At 37.9% G+C, this 17,122-nt stretch overlaps 1 protein-coding gene across 8 annotated transcripts in view; it reads left to right on the top strand.

Moving 5' to 3' along the window:
• The window catches only part of LOC112665616 (proline-rich protein 2-like), a 60,634-nt gene that overhangs the window by 5,191 nt on the left and 38,321 nt on the right, over window positions 1-17,122 (top strand). Inside the window, exons 2-6 of one of the 8 annotated variants that reach the window (XM_049102274.1) lie at window positions 1,554-1,661; window positions 2,268-2,372; window positions 2,708-2,752; window positions 4,187-4,256; window positions 9,324-9,509. The exons of 1 other annotated variant lie outside the window; for it this stretch is intronic. In XM_049102274.1, coding sequence (XP_048958231.1) covers window positions 1,554-1,561 — 8 coding nt within the window. In that variant the 3' untranslated portion in view covers window positions 1,562-1,661; window positions 2,268-2,372; window positions 2,708-2,752; window positions 4,187-4,256; window positions 9,324-9,509. Of the gene's footprint in view, window positions 1-1,553; window positions 1,662-2,267; window positions 2,373-2,707; window positions 3,928-4,186; window positions 4,257-9,323; window positions 9,510-17,122 lie in introns of those variants that run through there. 6 more of the 8 variants (XM_049102275.1, XM_049102273.1, XM_049102276.1 and 3 more) reach the window with 6 other exon arrangements.

Genomic DNA, 17,122 nt, shown 5'->3' with positions numbered 1-17,122 from the left:
CTCCTGATTCTAACCTTATCTCTGAACTCACAACCCTGAGATCAAGAGTCTTGTACTCTATTGACTGTTCTTTCCCCAGGTTTTCCCATGGTGGGCTCCTTTATTTATTTTATTTATTCATGAGAGACACAGAGAGAGAGGCAGAGACATAGGCAGAGGGAGAAGCAGGCTCCCCACAGGGGGACTAATGAGGGACCCAATCCCAGGACCCTGGGATCACAACCTGAGCCAAAGGCAGAGAAGCTCAACTACAGAGCCACCCAGGTGCCCCTTACAGGATTTTTAAATGGCCTTTCTTTTCTTTCTTTCTTTCTTTCTTTCTTTCTTTCTTTCTTTCTTTCTTTCTTTCTTTCTTTCTTCCTTCCTTCCTTCCTTCTTTCTTCTTCTTCCTTCCTTCTCTTCCTTCCTTTCTCTTCTTCTTTCTTTCTTTCTTTCTTTCTTTCTTTCTTTCTTTCTTTCTTTCTTTCTTTCATATTGCTTTTCTAAGAAGATACCCTGCATTTTTATTTTGCATAGGACATGCAAATCATGTAGCTGGCCCTTAGGGGGTGGGGTGTATGTGTGTGTGCTACCTCAGACTGAATGATTGGGAGTGGTATCTCTGAGGAGAGGAGAGGAATTTAATTTGATACCTAAAAGCCCAAAAGGAGCCCACCATGGGAAAACCTGGGGAAAGAACATTCCAGGGAGAGGAAATAGCTAGTGCAAAGTCCCTAAGGCAGGAAAGAACTTTTAATGTGTTGAAGAAATAGAATGAAGGCCAGTATCACCACAAAGTAGTGGTTAAGACTTGGAGTGGCAAAAGATAAGGTTAGGAGTGCCTAGCAGGCTCAGTCAGTAGAGCATGAGACTCTTGATCTCAGGGTTGTGAATTCAGAGTTAAAGTTAGAATCAGGAGAAGCCACAGTGTGAAATGTCCTACAGTCTAGAAGAATTTGTTTTATCTTTAATAAATAAAATCTCTAAAATAAATGAATACATAAAGTAAAAATCCTATTAAACGTGCTAAAATATAAGCCTTTTCAGATCCTGAACTCTCTCACTCAACTTGTCATGGTGGGTTTTTTTGCTATTTAATGTTATTTTCCATAGACAGAAATAAAATTTTTAAAATATTAGCATTAATTTTCCCATTCATCTTAATTTTTTAAAGATTTTATTTATTTATTCGTGAGAGACACAGAGAGAGGGAGAGAGGCAGAGACATAGGCAGAGGGAGAAGTAGGCTCCATGCTAGAGAGCCCAATGTGGGACTTGATCCTGGGACTCCAGGATCAGGCCCTGAGCAGAAGGCAGATGCTCAACTGTTGAGCCACCCAGGCATCCCAACCATCCATCTTTAAATTGGGTAATGCCAGTTTTAAGTATGAATAGGAGAGCAATTAACTCATGTGAAATTATCAAAACTATACAATTCCTATGGTATAGTACATATGCACATATGAATTTCATTCTTAACTATGAAAACATTGCACAAAACTAACTCAATTTTTTTTAATTTCACTTTTTGATAAACCTATATTCTACTAACACTTTCTACCTTTGGCTTACAGATGAGTAAGGAAGAACTGAAAGGAAGAGGAACTACCTTTCCCTCTCTTTGACTTTCCTTTTACATCATCATTAGTAGTTAGCTACGGGGAAGTGATGACTAAGAAAAGGTAAGATAGGGTTCTTTGGTCAGTATATTTCTTAGAATGCCATTGCTTTCTTTTTTTTTATTTGATGCAAGTTTTGATTTGAGAGAAGAATAGCCTCTGCAGGTGTCAGCATCTCTGCTTAGTCACACACAACACATTTACCTTATACTCCCACTGGATTTGACTCTCACTGAACTCCCACACATTGTGGGTCCACCAGAAGTCTATGTTCACAGGGCATCCCAAAAGCTATATGAGAATGGTGTGACAAGGAATGGAGGACATGGATATTGCCCTATGTCCTCTACTTACCCATGTAGACTAGTATTTTATCAGACCTCCCTCACAAAACACAAATCCAAAGATAAAATTATTAAGCATTTCAAGACAGTGATAGTAGAGCATTAAACTAAGAGTGGGGCCCTGTGCATTACCATTCACCATGAAGCCAGTACTATGAACCCCGTTATTCACTATCACCGCACTATTTTATTTATTCATAACCCTTTTCACTAGGTGATGTTTTCTTGTTAATATTTTTTTGATTATTGCCTGCCTCCCTCCATTTGAATATGAGCTTCAAGATAGCAGAAATCTTTTCTGTTTTATTCACTAATGTATTTGTAGCTCCTACAACAGTGTCTGACACATAATATGGATCATTAAAGATAAGCTGAATGACTAAGTGATTTTGGGCAAGATATGGGAACTTTCTAAGTCTCAGCTTCTTATGTAAGTAATGTATTTTTTTCACTTTATAGAGTTGTTTTAGAGACTGAAAGAGCTTTGCTTATCATTTGTTAGTTGCAGCACTTACTCATAATAAAGACCCCATAAAACTAGCTACTTTTATTGTAAATATTTTCAGAATACAAAGTGTTTTAAGGGACGCATGGGTGGCTCAGCAGTTGAAAGCCTGCCTTCGGCCCAGGGGGTGATCCTGGAATCCAGGGATAGAGTCCCACATAGGACTCACTGCATGGAACCTGCTTCTCCCTCTGCCTATGTCTCTGCCTCTCTCAGTCTGTGTCTCTCATGAATAAATAAATAAATCTTTTTTTTTTAAGTGTTTTAAGAAGCAGATACGGATGCTACCGCTGCACCTGTCTAAGGTACACTTGGAAGAAAGATCAAGTCTAGCACACCCTAAACAGCCAAAAAGAAGCTACAACATGCATTAGGGCAACAATTTCACCAGTTTTTGCCCCTGAGGCCATCTACTCAAGGTTTTTCTGGGTTCCACATTCTAATCAGTCATTAAAAGTTATTTGCCTCTTCCTTTTTGCTGCTAGCAGAAAAGATTAAAAGAAAAAGTTCTGATTACAACTTTATGTGCAAACAACCGGCTTTGGAAGAGCATGCCTAGACAGCCATCTCCTCAGAAATCTTTTTGAAAAAAAGTCTCTAAAAAACTAACCCTTGGGACGCCTGGGTGGCTCAGTGGTTGAGTATCTGTCTTTGGCTGAGATTATGGTCCTGGGATCCTGGGATGGAGTCTTGCATCGGGCTCCCCATGGGGAGCCTGCTTCTCCCTCTGCCTGTGTCTCTGCCTCTCTCTGTGCCTCTCATGAATAAATAAATAAAATCTAAAAAAAAAAAAAAAGAAACTAATCCTTAGTACCGCAATCAGAAATATCATTTTCTGTCAGTGCTTCTTTTTGTTGTATATATTTTCCTCATTAATAACAATGGAAAGCATTTATAGAACTCTTCTATCATGACAGTGTAACGTGTGAAGTGACAAACAAGCATTATTTCGCATAATTCTCCCATCTCCAGGAGAGTACAATTATTACTTCTATGTAACGTTGAGGAAACAGAAGCCTTCCCAACAACATCCATCTGTCAAAATCTGACCTTTATTTCAGGCCTCACTCAAAAATCACCCTCTCTTCAACCTATTCTTGATTTTACTACTCTGCCTCTGGACCAGATTTATGATTTTTTTCTTCTTTCAGATCTTCATCACATTTTATTAATGTCTTTGATAGTATTGTAATGATCACTTTTTAACTCCTTATCTAAACTGTAAATTACTAAAGGGCAGAATTTGTGGAAAATTTAAGAGTGCAGACAGCACTTATTAGTTGGATAAATAAGTGATTCCCAGAAGAAGGACATGCTATGCTTTAATTTAACATAGAATAAATTTTCATTGCAGATGGTCTGCTGCCTACCAGTTATAGTTCTCAGAGAGACTATTTCCAGACCATAGTGTCTATTAAAGGTGGCATTCAAACTATCAGGAAGGAAAACAGAATACCTGAGATTCTGTAAACCAGCAAATGTAAGCTAGGCTCCTATAATTTTGGAGTTGGAGAACATTTTACAATTCTAGTCTGCCCCTTTCATTTTACAGAACAGTTCCTGAGAGGAGAATTGGTCACCGCTAGCTCCCACTTACCTATGCCCAAGCACACACCCTGTCCCAATACACACACATACTGCCCAGTTGGTAGATCTCAATTAAAATCTAGGTATCTCCACTCCTTGTTCTGGGTTCCTTGTTCTTCGCTGTTAATTTCACTATACGTTTTATTCTTCAGGATTAGAAAAATCTCAGCCTACATTAAAAGTATTTGCATATGAAGACTATATACTGCAAAGTAACAGAAGGTGAGCTTAAATACTTATAGTGGTAGTTTACCTTATAATATAACCAGTTTGTTAAAACGTTGTAAATTTAATTTTTAGTAACTCATAACATTACTAGAAAAATCAAATTTGGGGAGTGCCTGGGTGGCTCAGTTGGTTCAGCATCTGACTTCAGTTTAGATCATAATCTCAGGGTCCTGGGATCAAGCCTCATGTCTGACTCTCTACTCAGCGGGGAGTCTGCTTCTCCTCCCTCTGCTGCTCCCCCTGCTTGTGCTTTCTCTCTCTCTTTCTGAAATAAATAAATAAAATCTTTTTAAAAATTAATTTTTAACTAACTACACATTTTCTTCACATTTTTCTCACTTATTTTTTTTAATATTGGTGTGATTCATTTCTGGGTAGAAAGTAAGGGTTTGAGGACTTCTTTCATTTCCTTCTTTTGTATCTTTTTATATTGCTTGAAATTCTTTTTTTTTAAAGATTATTTAGGGATCCCTGGGTGGCGCAGCGGTTTGGCGCCTGCCTTTGGCCCGGGGCGCGATCCTGGAGACCCGGGATCGAATCCCACGTCGGGCTCCCGGTGCTTGGAGCCTGCTTCTCCCTCTGCCTGTGTCTCTGCCTCTCTCTCTCTCTCTCTCTCTCCGTGTGACTATCATGAATAAATAAATTTAAAAAGAAAAAAAAAAGATTATTTATTTATTCATGAGAGACAGAGACATATGCAGAGTGAGAAGAAGGCTCCAGCCCTGAGACTCGATCTGGGGACTCCCGGATAACGCCCTGAGCTGAAGGCAAATGCTTAACTGCTGAGCCACCCAGGCGTCCTATTGCTTGAAATTTTTAACATAACATCTATAACTTACAAATAAAGCGAAATTATTCTTCTAAGGAAAAATAGTGGAAAGTATCTAAACTTCTCTTTGTTAAGAATGAATAATAAGATAAAAGTTAAATTCCAGTGTTCACACTTAAAATCATAGTTTTGAAATCTAAAATTGAATTTAAGGACTTGAACCTGGATTCTAAATCTAAGGGGAATTCACAGATTAAAGATTTCTCTCCAGTGCTTTGGACTTTTGTTGAGTTTGCAGCTTGTGCGTATTGCACACAGCTTGATTACCCCAAAGTACTGGCCCAGTTAATTGCATTCAAATGCAAATTACAGCTATTAAGTCATGCTGGTCTTGAGCCAAAGTCTTGTGCCAAGTTTGTTAAGAGGAGTGTGGTTTTTTTATAACTGTGCAGGACTGAACTTGATAAGCATTTTGGGATAGTCGCTCATTCTTTGTGTCTTTTTATTTTGGAATATTATAGAACCAAATCACTGAAATATAATTGTATTGGTTATTTTAAATTGAGAACACTTCATTTACTATCCCTCTTCTTTTATTTATTCATCAATACCACCCCTCTTTTTTCATATCTGTTAACTGAATTTCCTGCCTTCATATTTTCTCCTCTCACCATTTTCTTTTCTTGTTACCTCCACATGGATATTTTTCAAATTCACATGACTCTGGATACCCTGAAACCAAAAGATTAATGTAACTCTAGGTTTTTCATTCTTATTCTATTTTGGAAAACCTATAATAAAATATGAAGTTAGTTAATTATAATCCATAATCATATGATAAATATTTCACCAACTTCTGCAATGCACATGTGCTTAGATTTATCTCCCCTCAAAACAACAACACAATAGCCACATAAAAGAAGAGAACGCAAAGCCTTTTCGTCTAGATCTCTCAATTTTCTATATATAGATATCCATTTGGTAAAATCAGTGCTTTTTAAGTTAAAACATACAGTTTATTTTTGTAAGATGCTTTACCTAAATTAGTATATAACTTGGCTCTCATTTCCTTGATCTGATCTAAGAACAGTGATTTCACAGTAGACTTCACCAAGAAAGGCCCCTCAGACAGGAATTGGTTACATTTGTATTATTTTATAACCCCAAGCTGTTCCTCCAATTTTTGCAGAAGTCAAAAGGGAAATAGGAAAAAAATAGTTATTAGGAACTATTTCTGATAGAATAGTTCCTAAACTCACTTTTTATTTTATTTTTTTAATTTTTATTTATTTATTTATTTATGATAGTCACACAGAGAGAGAGAGAGAGGCAGAGACGCAGGCAGAGGGAGAAGCAGGCTCCATGCACCAGGAGCCCGACGTGGGATTCGATCCCGGGTCTTCAGGATCGCGCCCTGGGCCAAAGGCAGGCGCTAAACCACTGCGCCACCCAGGGATCCCCTAAACTCACTTTTTAATTCAAATAATCTCAAAATCACTATTTAAAGGATGTCTTTCTACTTCTGACCTGATAATAAAGATAAAAACAGAGATACAGGAATGCCTGGGTGGCTCAGCAGTTGAGAGTCTGCCTTCAGCTCAGGTCATGATCCTGGGTTCCTGGGATCAAGACGGTCCCTCCCGCCCCACACCGGGCTCCCCACAGGAAGCCTGCTTCTCCCTCTACCTGTCTCTGCCTCTGTGTGTGTGTGTGTGTGTGTGTGTGTGTGTGTGTGTGTGTGTCTCTTATGAGTAAATAAATAAAATCTTAAAGAAATAAAAATTTTAAAAAACAGATATGGACACACTAAGCTGTCGGTGGGCAGTAAATTAGCAACAAGATAGTAGCAGCACCTCACACTTGCTTATGTATACACCAGAAAGAAGGTGTGTTTCAACAAGAATGAGAAATAAGATGTATAGAATCTTGAAAGCAACTGGTTTTAGATTAAAAAAAAAATAAAATATAGGAACCACTTAAACTTTGTGAGTAAAAAAGTGATAAGACAAAGGCAATATTTAAAAATTTGTAAAGTACAATAACATTTTTTAAAAGATTTTATTTATTCATTTGACAGAGAGAGCAGCTGTCTCTCTGTGGGGGGAGCTTCAGAGAAAGAGGGAGAAGCAGCTCCCCACTGAACAGGGAGCCCAATACAGGATGTAATCCCAGGACCCTGGGATCATGACCTGAGCCAAAGGCAGATATTTAACCCTCTAAACCACCCAGATGCCCCATAAAATAACATTTTAAAAAGGATTGAGTCTGGCTTGGATCTGTGAAATGGACTAGAGAGACTCAGTCAGGCAATCATATCATACTAGTTTAGTTATAACATGGTAAAGGCCTAAACTAGGGACCTTAATAGACCATGGTGAAAATGAAGAAGTAGGACTTATAAATGAACAACAGTCTTAAGGAGAATGAACAAGATTTAGCATTATAGGAGAAGAATGTTAGGGGATTAGATATGAAACTTCCTGTCATTGAAAATGTTCAAGCATAGGCCAGAAAACCACTTGATGACAATACCATCAAAAAGATGCAAAAATCAACTGGATAGAACACAGGGGAAATATGATCTAAAAGGTCTAGGAGAGTCCTTCCAATCAGAGTTTATGAATTTATGAAGTGTCAAAAATATCCCAAAATCCAGCAATTGAGAGAATAGTATTATTAGGTGAAACAGGCAAGTTGGGTGGAAGGAAGGGATAGTTCATTTGGTAGAAGAAAGAAAAACAGTTGAAACAGAACTTGGGTTAAAGCAATGTAATAAAATAAAGGTAGAATTTATCAAAGGGTGGGTCGAACATGAGCATCAAGGCCCTGGAGAAACCAAAAGGAATGAGGACAGAAGAAAAATCAATGGATCTATCAGATCAACACAACTAATTGTAGTCATAAAGAATAGTTGTGGTAGGACAGGAAAAAGAAAAGCTAGGTGTCCAGGGAACTAAGAATTGCTGGTAGGATGGCAAGGGGACATTTTACTCCTTTGAGAAGTTCTTAATGAAGATGCAAAAGGGTTCAACCTAAATTCCATTTCCACTTGTAAGTCATTACGTCAGGTCATTAGTGCCTAATGACACCATATTTAAACTACTTTCGTTACCTTATTTCCATTCTTTCTTTTAAAAAAATTTTTTTTATTTATTTATTCATGAGAGACACACAGAGAGAGAGAGCCAGCGACACAGGCAGAGGGAGAAGCAGGCTCCATGCAGGGAGCCTGACATGGGACTCAATCCTGGGTCTCCAGGATCACACCCTGGGCTGAAAGTGTTGCTAAACCGCTGAGCCACCCAGGCTACCCTATCTTTTTTTTTTTTTAATCATTTTAGACTTACAAAAAGTGGCAAAAGTAGAGTTCCCAGATGCTTAGTTCCCCTAATATAACAACCCTATAAATATACCAGAATTATCAAACCAGAACATTAACATTAGTTCACTTAACATCCTTGTTCTGTTTCAGGGGGTCCAATCCAGGATACACATGGGATTTAGCTGCCATGTCCTCTTAGTCTTCCTCAATCTGTGATTTTTTAAAAAATTTTATATAAATTCAATTTGCCAACATATAGTATAATACCCAGTGCTCATCTCATCGTATGCCCTCCTTGATGCCTATCTGTGATTATTTCTTTTTCAAGACCTTGACACCTTTGAAGAGTACTGGCCATCTCTTTTGTAGAATGTACCTCATTTTGGTTATATGTGATATCTTCTCAAGACTTGATTGAGTTTATGCATTTTTCTTTAATAATACCAAGAGAAGTGATGTTTTGGCCTTCACAGTATGCCCTATCAGGAAGTACATAATGCCAATATGTCTTATCACCAGATGTATTCATCAGCTGCCGTAACAAAATACCATAGACTTGGTAGCTTAAATGCAGATTTTTTTTTTTTTAATGGTTTTTGAGGCTAGAAGTCCTAGATAAATTCTGGCAGGATCAGTTTCTAGTAAGGATTCTTCCTGGCTTACAGATAGCTGCTTTTGTGCTGTATAAAGAGTAAACTCTCTGGTATCTCTTCTTATAAGGACACTAGTCCAGGTGCCTGGGTGGCTCAGTGGTTGAGCATCTGCTTTGGCTCAGGTCGTGATCCTGAGGTCCGAGGAATGAGTCCTGCATTGGGCTCCCCTCAGGGAGCCTCCTTCTCCCTTGGCCTATGTCTCGGCCTCTCTGTGTCTCCCATGAATAAATAAATAAAATCTTAAAAAAAAAAATGACACTAATTCTATCAGATCAAGACCCTACTCTTAGAACTTCATTTAATCTTAATTATTTCAGGGCAGCCCTGGTGGCTCAGTGGGTTAGCGCCGCCTTCAGCCCAGGATGTGATCCTGGAGACCCGGGATCAAGGCCCACGTCAGGTTCCCTGCATGGAGTCTGCTTCTCTCTCTGCCTGTGTCTCTGCCTCTCTCTCTGTGTGTGTCTTCCATGAATAAATAAATAAAATATTTTTAAAAATCTTAATTATTTCAGTAAAGATTCTATCTCCAAATATAATCACATTGGGGCTTAGGGTTCAACATATGAATTTGTAGGAAACACAATTCAGTCTACAGCACCAGTGATTGTTGACTTTGATCATGTGGTTAAGGTGGCATCTGCTGGATTTCTTCACTGTAAAAATATTTTTGCCTTTGTAATCAATAAATACGGGAAGATATGTTAACAATATCATCTTTTTTTCTTATACTTACATCCACTAATTTTAGCATCTGTCAATGATTCTTATCTACAGTAATTACTAGGAACTTGGCCTAATAGTGATTTTCTGTTTCCATCTTTCCTTCTATTTTTATTGCCTGGAATTCTTCTAGAAGGAGCAGCTGTCCTCTTTCCCCCATTTATTTATGTTTTTCCATTATTTATTCATATAGGAATGGACTCATGGATATTTTTTTCCTATGGGTTATAAACCATTAGAAAAAGAAGAAAGAAAAGGAGAAAAAGAATGAGGGGAAAAAAGGCAATGCTTGTCTTTCCTCATACATTCCTGACAGGGCAAAAAGTCACTGTGTTACTATTATCTCATATATTGTAGACCATAGAAAATTACATATTGGAAGTATTCTATTAAAAATAAGTTATGAGGCACCTGGGTAGCTCAGTTGGTTAAGTGTATTTTGGAAATATTTATCTGAGTGTTTGGTTAAAACAAAAAACCTGCTTAGCAAATGTATAAGATAAAAATATTAATAGTGTCCTGAGCTATATACACATGCATTTTTCTAAAAAAATATTTCCAAAACAATCCATTTTTTACACCTTATCAACTTGAAAAGAATTCCACAGAATAGTGTGGTTTCCAAGTTAAAATCAAAGAATAGTTTGATAACTGTGCTCTAAGATACCCTATTTGCCATCTCCATACCTGAAATTTGTGTCCTTTTCAGTATTTCTTTACCCTTATGACAGTTTAAACCTTCTGTACAAATTCGCTTTCACCTCAATCATATTCATGAACTTCATTCTTTATCAAATCCATGTCTTCATTTTTTATTGAGACAAGAATTTTTAATTTTAATGCCAGCATTGTTAATTGAGTGTTATATCAGTTTCAGGTGTATAATACAGTGATTCAGCAATTCTATATATTATTCAGTGCTCATCATTATATTATCATCATTATATTTTCATCAACTATTTCACCTATCCTCCAACCCACTTCCCCTCTGGTAGCTTTTACTGCATGTGCTGGATATGTATATATGCCCATGGATTTTATTTTGATCCTGCTATGTTTAAATTTAGGAAACAATTTAGCACAACATACAAAAAAGAGTTGGAAAGTTTCACCACACCAGATACCTATCATATTCTGACCTGAGAGTTTAGATTTAGAGGCAAAATCTAAATATAAATAAAATTTTATGAGTTTACACAAAAAAGAGTGATACCATGTGAACCATAATGTGTTACTATTTTTTGTTGCTCTTATACTCCTTGTACTCATTAATGCATATGTGATGCTTTCATTTAGCAACATCATACATCAATAATAATATTTTCTAATTATTTTAATTTCTTAATGAATCTAAATACCAAATTAGTTTGTTTTGTTTTTACTGGTGGGTGGAGTAATTTTAAAATGTAGTATCTTTACAGGCTGGGGCCCCTCACCTCCCTGTGGGACTCCATGCCTGAGGTGGAGGCAAGTCTAGGATGGCAGTGCCCAGACCAGTGCATGAGACCCCTACTGTGTCACCAGAGTGTGGTACTCAGCATGAATCAGATGCTGGAAGAGATAGACATTGAGAGAAGAATCCAGTTGGTAACTTTGAATGATAATGGCAGTGATGCTCCTTAATATCCCAACCATAATGAGCACTATGAAATATGCCATTCTTGCTAGAAAGTGGAGCCAAGTGGCAATCCCAAATTCACCAAGGTGATGCTGTCTACACTGGGCCAACTACTGTGGGCACACAGAAATAGCATAGCTTCTACTTTCTTATGGACTAAACTCAGGGTGCAGATGATAGCAGCATCTCCAGTCTGCATGAAGTTGCTCTGAAGTGTAAAGAGGTCATTCATTCCCTCCTTTGAAGTCAACCTAGCCCTGAAGGTTATATGAGCTAGAAAGGTATGACCAACAGGTGACCTACTGCCCTGTAAGAGTGATGGTTATGGATTGAAAGTTTATATCCCACCCTACCCCGAAATTCGTATGTTGAAGTCCTAGCCCCTGTATGATAGCATTTGGAGATGGGGACTTCAGAATATAATTAGGTTTAGATGATGTCATGAGGGTGGGCCTCTCATGATGGTATTAGTGTCCTACACCAGGGGCGCCTGAGTGGCTCAGTCAGTTAAGCATTTTACTCTTGATCTCAACTGGGTCTTGATCTCAGGGTCATGAGTTCAAGCCCCACATTGGGCTCCTTTGCTGGGCACGCAGCCTATTTAAAAAAACAAAAATAAAGAAGACACCAGAGAGCTTGCTCTCTCTCCCCCAGTGTGCACAAAGAAACCACGTGAGCATACAGCAAGAAGGCAGCCAACTACAAGCCAGCAAAAGAGTTCTCATCAGGCACTCAAATTTGCCAGCATGTTGATCTCGGACTTTGCAGCTTCCAGAACTGTGAGAAATGAACTTCTGTTGTGTAAACCTCCTACTCCATGATATTTTGTTATGGCAGCAAAGCTAAGACAATGACCTTTAAGACCTGCTTGCCTACTTCATCATCACCTTCCCATCCCAAGCTGCCTTTCAGTGGTACTCAGCTAGATATCCACAACCATCATCAAGGTCAGCTTCCATATGTAAACCAAGAAAGAGTTGATCAGACTATCCACCCTAATTTTTTAAAGAAGTGACTACAGAAGTAAGGGATTAGATTTGGAGGGATGGAGAACAAGTGCTCAAGCCTAGACAGATGATCAAATTCCAGATCATTCATGTGGAGATGCCTAACCATTTGAGGGGATGGGAGGGGGACAGCCCCTCACCCCATTGACAAAAATGAATTCTTAGGGTATTAAAAACACACATAAAAACCAAAACTGTGGGCAGCCCGGGTGGCTCAGCGGTTTAGCGCCGTCTTCAGCCCAGGGTGTGGTCCTGGAGACCTGGGATCAAGTCACGTGTCGGGCTCCTTGCATGGAGCCTGCTTCTCCCTCTGCCTGTCTGTGTCTCTGCCTCTCTCTCTCTCTCTTTCTCTCTCTCTCTCTGTGTGTGTCTCTGTCTCTCATGAATCAATCAATAAAAAAAAAACCCAAAATTGTATAAATATTGAAGAAAATATAAAAATATATGACATGAAAACCATGAAGGAAAAGCTTAACAAACTTACATACATGAAATTTTAAAACTGCAACCAAAAAGACACCTTGATCAAAATTAAAAGATAAGTAACAACTAAAGAAAAATACTGCTGTATCTATGACAAAGGATTAGTATACAGAATGTATTATAAACACAAATCAACATGAAAACATAAAACAGGTTTTAAAAAATGAGCAAAGTGTATGAATTGATCATTCAAAGAACAGATAATACAAAGAAACAAAAGCAAAAACAAGAAGATGCTCAACCTTACTGGTAATTATGAAAATGCAAAATAAAACAATTACTAGATTTTTTGTTGAAATAAATTGAATAATTTCAAAAAAAAGTGAGTCAATAGCATTTTATACCCATTAGGTTGTTAACAATAATAATGACATCCTGATAGAATCTCAAGTGCCAACAACAGTTTGGTGCTCTTATATACGTTTTGCAATGTACCAAGTACTCTTCTCAGTCCTTTACATGTGTTAACTCACTTAATCCTCACAATAACCCCACGAATAGCTGCTATATTGTCATTCATGTTTTACAGTTAAACTGAGGGACAGCATAGTCTAGTGATTTATACCAAAGTTCCACAGTTAGTGACTTCCAAATCATCACTTTCAACCATTAACACTGTATTACCTATAAATTGGTAGCAACCTCTCTGGATGGCAGTTTGGCTGTACTGAAAATTTTTAAATGAGCACACAGATACACAAACTGTTGAGTCTTGAGTAGTCTGGGTCTGGAATCTAAGAACACTGGGGTTGGAGTCTGAATCCACTAATTAGTACTAAGTATAAACGAGTCTCTTCATTTTTCTGAGTCCCGAAATTTTCATCTTTAAGGTATCTATGTAACTTTTCCTATGTAGGCATGTTGTGAGAATTAAAAGAGATAATATAAAAAATATTAAAAACACTTTGCAAGTAGAAAACACTGTAAGATAGCCTCATCATTTTACTAAAATTTTTATAGTTTAAGGAAGCACCTCTTCCTGGTGCTTGAGTTTTTACATTTACTGAATACAAATATTTCAGTGAAAAATTAGTAGTCTTTCTGAATTTGATGAGCTCTGTAGTTTAAAAAAATTGGTTTTAGAGCTGGTCATCAATATTTGTTGAGGACTAATTACAGAACTAAGAATTCACTGGAGAGAAGAAAGATTCACAGTGCTTTTTCTTCAGAGTTACCATTTCCTTTTACGACATGCATATAGACAAGAATTTAAATTTATAAAATAGTGCAGCAACATATAAGGGGTTCACATTAAAACAGTATAAGCCAAAACCAAAATTATGGTAAAGTCCCTAAAAGCAAATGGCTGATAATGTCAGACCAGACCTGATTTATAATCCTGGCTTCCTTCAGTTTTAGTACAATAGAAATCATACTACCTACCTACTTATCTTGAAGATTAATGTAAGTAAAATGCTTAGCACACAGACATACCTCAGCGTTATTGTGCATTCAGCTCCAGACCACTGCAATAAAGCAGATATTGCAGTAGCAAGTGAATTTTTTTTGTTTGCTAGAACATATAAAAGTCGTGTTTACACTATGCAGTACTCTGTTAAATGTGCAATAGCATTATGCCTAAAAAACAATGTACATACCTTAATTTTAAAACACTTTAGTGGGGGATCCCTGGGTGGCTCGGTGGTTTGGCGCCTGCCTTTGGCCCAGGGCGCATCCGGGAGTCCCGGGATCAAGTCCCACGTCGGGCTCCCTGCATGGAGCCTGCTTCTCCCTCTGCCTGTGTCTCTGCCTCTCTCTCTATGTCTATCATGAATAAATAAATAAAACCTTTGAAAAATTAATTAATTAATTTAAAAAAATAAAACACTTTAGGGGATTTGTGAAGAGACGGCCCACCTTCCCAGACTCAGGTTACTGATGAGAAAATGAATCAATCATAGGGAAGGCAAGTAACCTGCTCAGATTTGTTTATTACAGAGAAAGAGAGAGAGGATCCTGAGATCATTACCTGAGCCAAAATTAAGAAGCCAAGAGTTAGACACCTAACCTACTGAGCCACCAGATATGTCCTATATTCATAGCCAACTTCTGTTTGGTGGGATTAGGAACAATCTGACAGTGTGAACTATCTAAAAGAATGAAAGTACCAGGAATACTTCTGTCACTCTACCAAGAAATGAAGAGGATATCAACACACCTGTGACCAAATGCATAAATAAGATTATTTTTGGAAGTTTGTACAGTATAGCAAAACTAAAGAAGAAACAATAAGAATCCACATCCCTCTATTTTTGTATCTTCCTGTATTTTTGTTAAAATCAAAATAGTATTAGATGGTGATCATGATATATCAATATTCAGTTTTTCAGGATCTGTAAAAACAAAATAAAATACCATGAACCATTAATTAAAAGTATATAAGCTCTTAAAAAAAACACTTTATTGCTAGAAAATGCTAACCACCATCTGAGCTTTCAGTGAGTCACACATAATCATTTTGCTGGTGAAGGGTCTTGTCTCAGTACTTGCTGCTTTGCTGCTTCACCTTGCATTTTTATGTTTTTTTTTTTTTTAAAGATTTTGTTTAGGGGATCCCTGGATGGCTCAGCGGTTTAGTGTCTGCCTTCAGCCCAGGGCATGATCCTGGAGTCCTGGGATCGAGTCCCATGTCAGGCTCCCTGTGTGGAGCCTGCTTCTCCCTCTGCCTGTGTCTCTGCCAATATCTCTCTCTCTCTTTCTCTTTCTCTCTCTCTGTCATTAATAAATAAAATCTTTTTAGAAATATTTTATTTATTCATGAGAGACACAGAGAGAGGCAGAGACACAGGCAGAGGGAGTAGCAGGCTCCCTGCAGGAGCCTGATGCGGTACTCTATCCTAGGACTCAGGGATCACGACCTGAGGTAAAAGACAGACGCTCAACCACTGAACCACCCAGGTGCCCACATTTTTATATTAAAGACATGGCTTCTTTCCTTAAGGTTCCTGAACCAACCTCTGCTAGCTTCCAACTTTTCTTCTGCAGCTTATTATTATTATTAAATATTAGAGAGAGAACAGAAGGAGGAACAAAGAGAGAGGGACATGTAGACTCTGCACAGAACCCAACGCAGGGCTCCATCCCAAGACCCCGAGATCATGACCTGAGTTGAAATCAAGAATTGGTCACTTAACCAATTCAGCCACCCAGGCACCCCTCTTCTGCAGCTTCTTAACTCTCGGCCTTCATATAATTGAAAAGTCAAAGCCTTGCTGTGGATTAGGCTTTGACTGAGGGAGATGCCATGGCTGGTTTGATCTTGTATCCAGACCACTCAAACTTTCCCATATCAGCAATAAGGCTGTTTCACTTCCTATCATTCTTGTGTTCATTGGAGTAGCACTTTTAATTTTCTTCAAGAACTTTTCCTTTGCATTCACAGCATGGCTAATTGTTCAAGAGGCCTGGCTTTCAGCCTGTCTTGGTTTTCAACATGCTTTCTTCGCTGAGCTTATTCATTTCTAGCTGTTGATTTCAAGTGAGAGATGTGTGACTCTTTCTTTCACTTGAATATGGCAAAGCCATATGGGCTTATTAATTATCCTAATTTCAATTGTTGTGTCTCAGGGAATATAGAACAGTCAGAACACACACATTTATTAAGTTTGCTGTCGGGACACCTGGGTGGCTTAGTGGTTAAGCATCTGCCTTTGACTCAGGGCCTGATCCCAGGGTTGGGGATCAAGTCCCACATTGGGCTCCTGCAGAGAGCCTGCTTCTTCCTCTGCCTGTGTCTCTGCCTCTCTCTCCATCTCTCATGAATAAATAAATAAAATCTTTAAAAAAAAATAAGTTTGCTGTCTTATATGGGTGCAGGTTTTGGCATCCTAAAACAATTAAAATAGTAACATCAGATATCACTGATCATAGATCACCATAACAAGTATAATAAAAAAAAAACAAGTATAATAATATAAAAGTTTACAATCTATAATATACAATATAAATTTTATAATAATAAAAATGTTTACAAATTACCAAATTACAAGTTTGGTAATTTAGAATTACCAAAATGTGACAAAGACATGAAGTGAGCAAAAGCTGTGGAAAATGGCACTATTTGTCTTGGTCGAGGCAGGATTGCCCCAGAGTTTCAACTTGTAAAAAAAATCTGTGAAGCACAATAAATCAAGCATTCCTATAAGTGTTTTGTGCTATTATTTCTAGCTGCAAAGGAAAGTCAGAAATAAGAGAAGAGTGAGCCCTATTCAGAAAGTGAGGTAGTGATTCTGGTAAATTGTAGTGTCAGAAAAGTAATTTTTTTTTTTTTTTTTTAAGAAATGTGTTT

The sequence above is a fragment of the Canis lupus genome, chromosome 27 (genome assembly GCF_003254725.2).
Source record: "Canis lupus dingo isolate Sandy chromosome 27, ASM325472v2, whole genome shotgun sequence".
NCBI classification, from domain to species: domain Eukaryota; kingdom Metazoa; phylum Chordata; class Mammalia; order Carnivora; family Canidae; genus Canis; species Canis lupus.
This window is presented reverse-complemented; position numbering and strand designations above follow the sequence as displayed.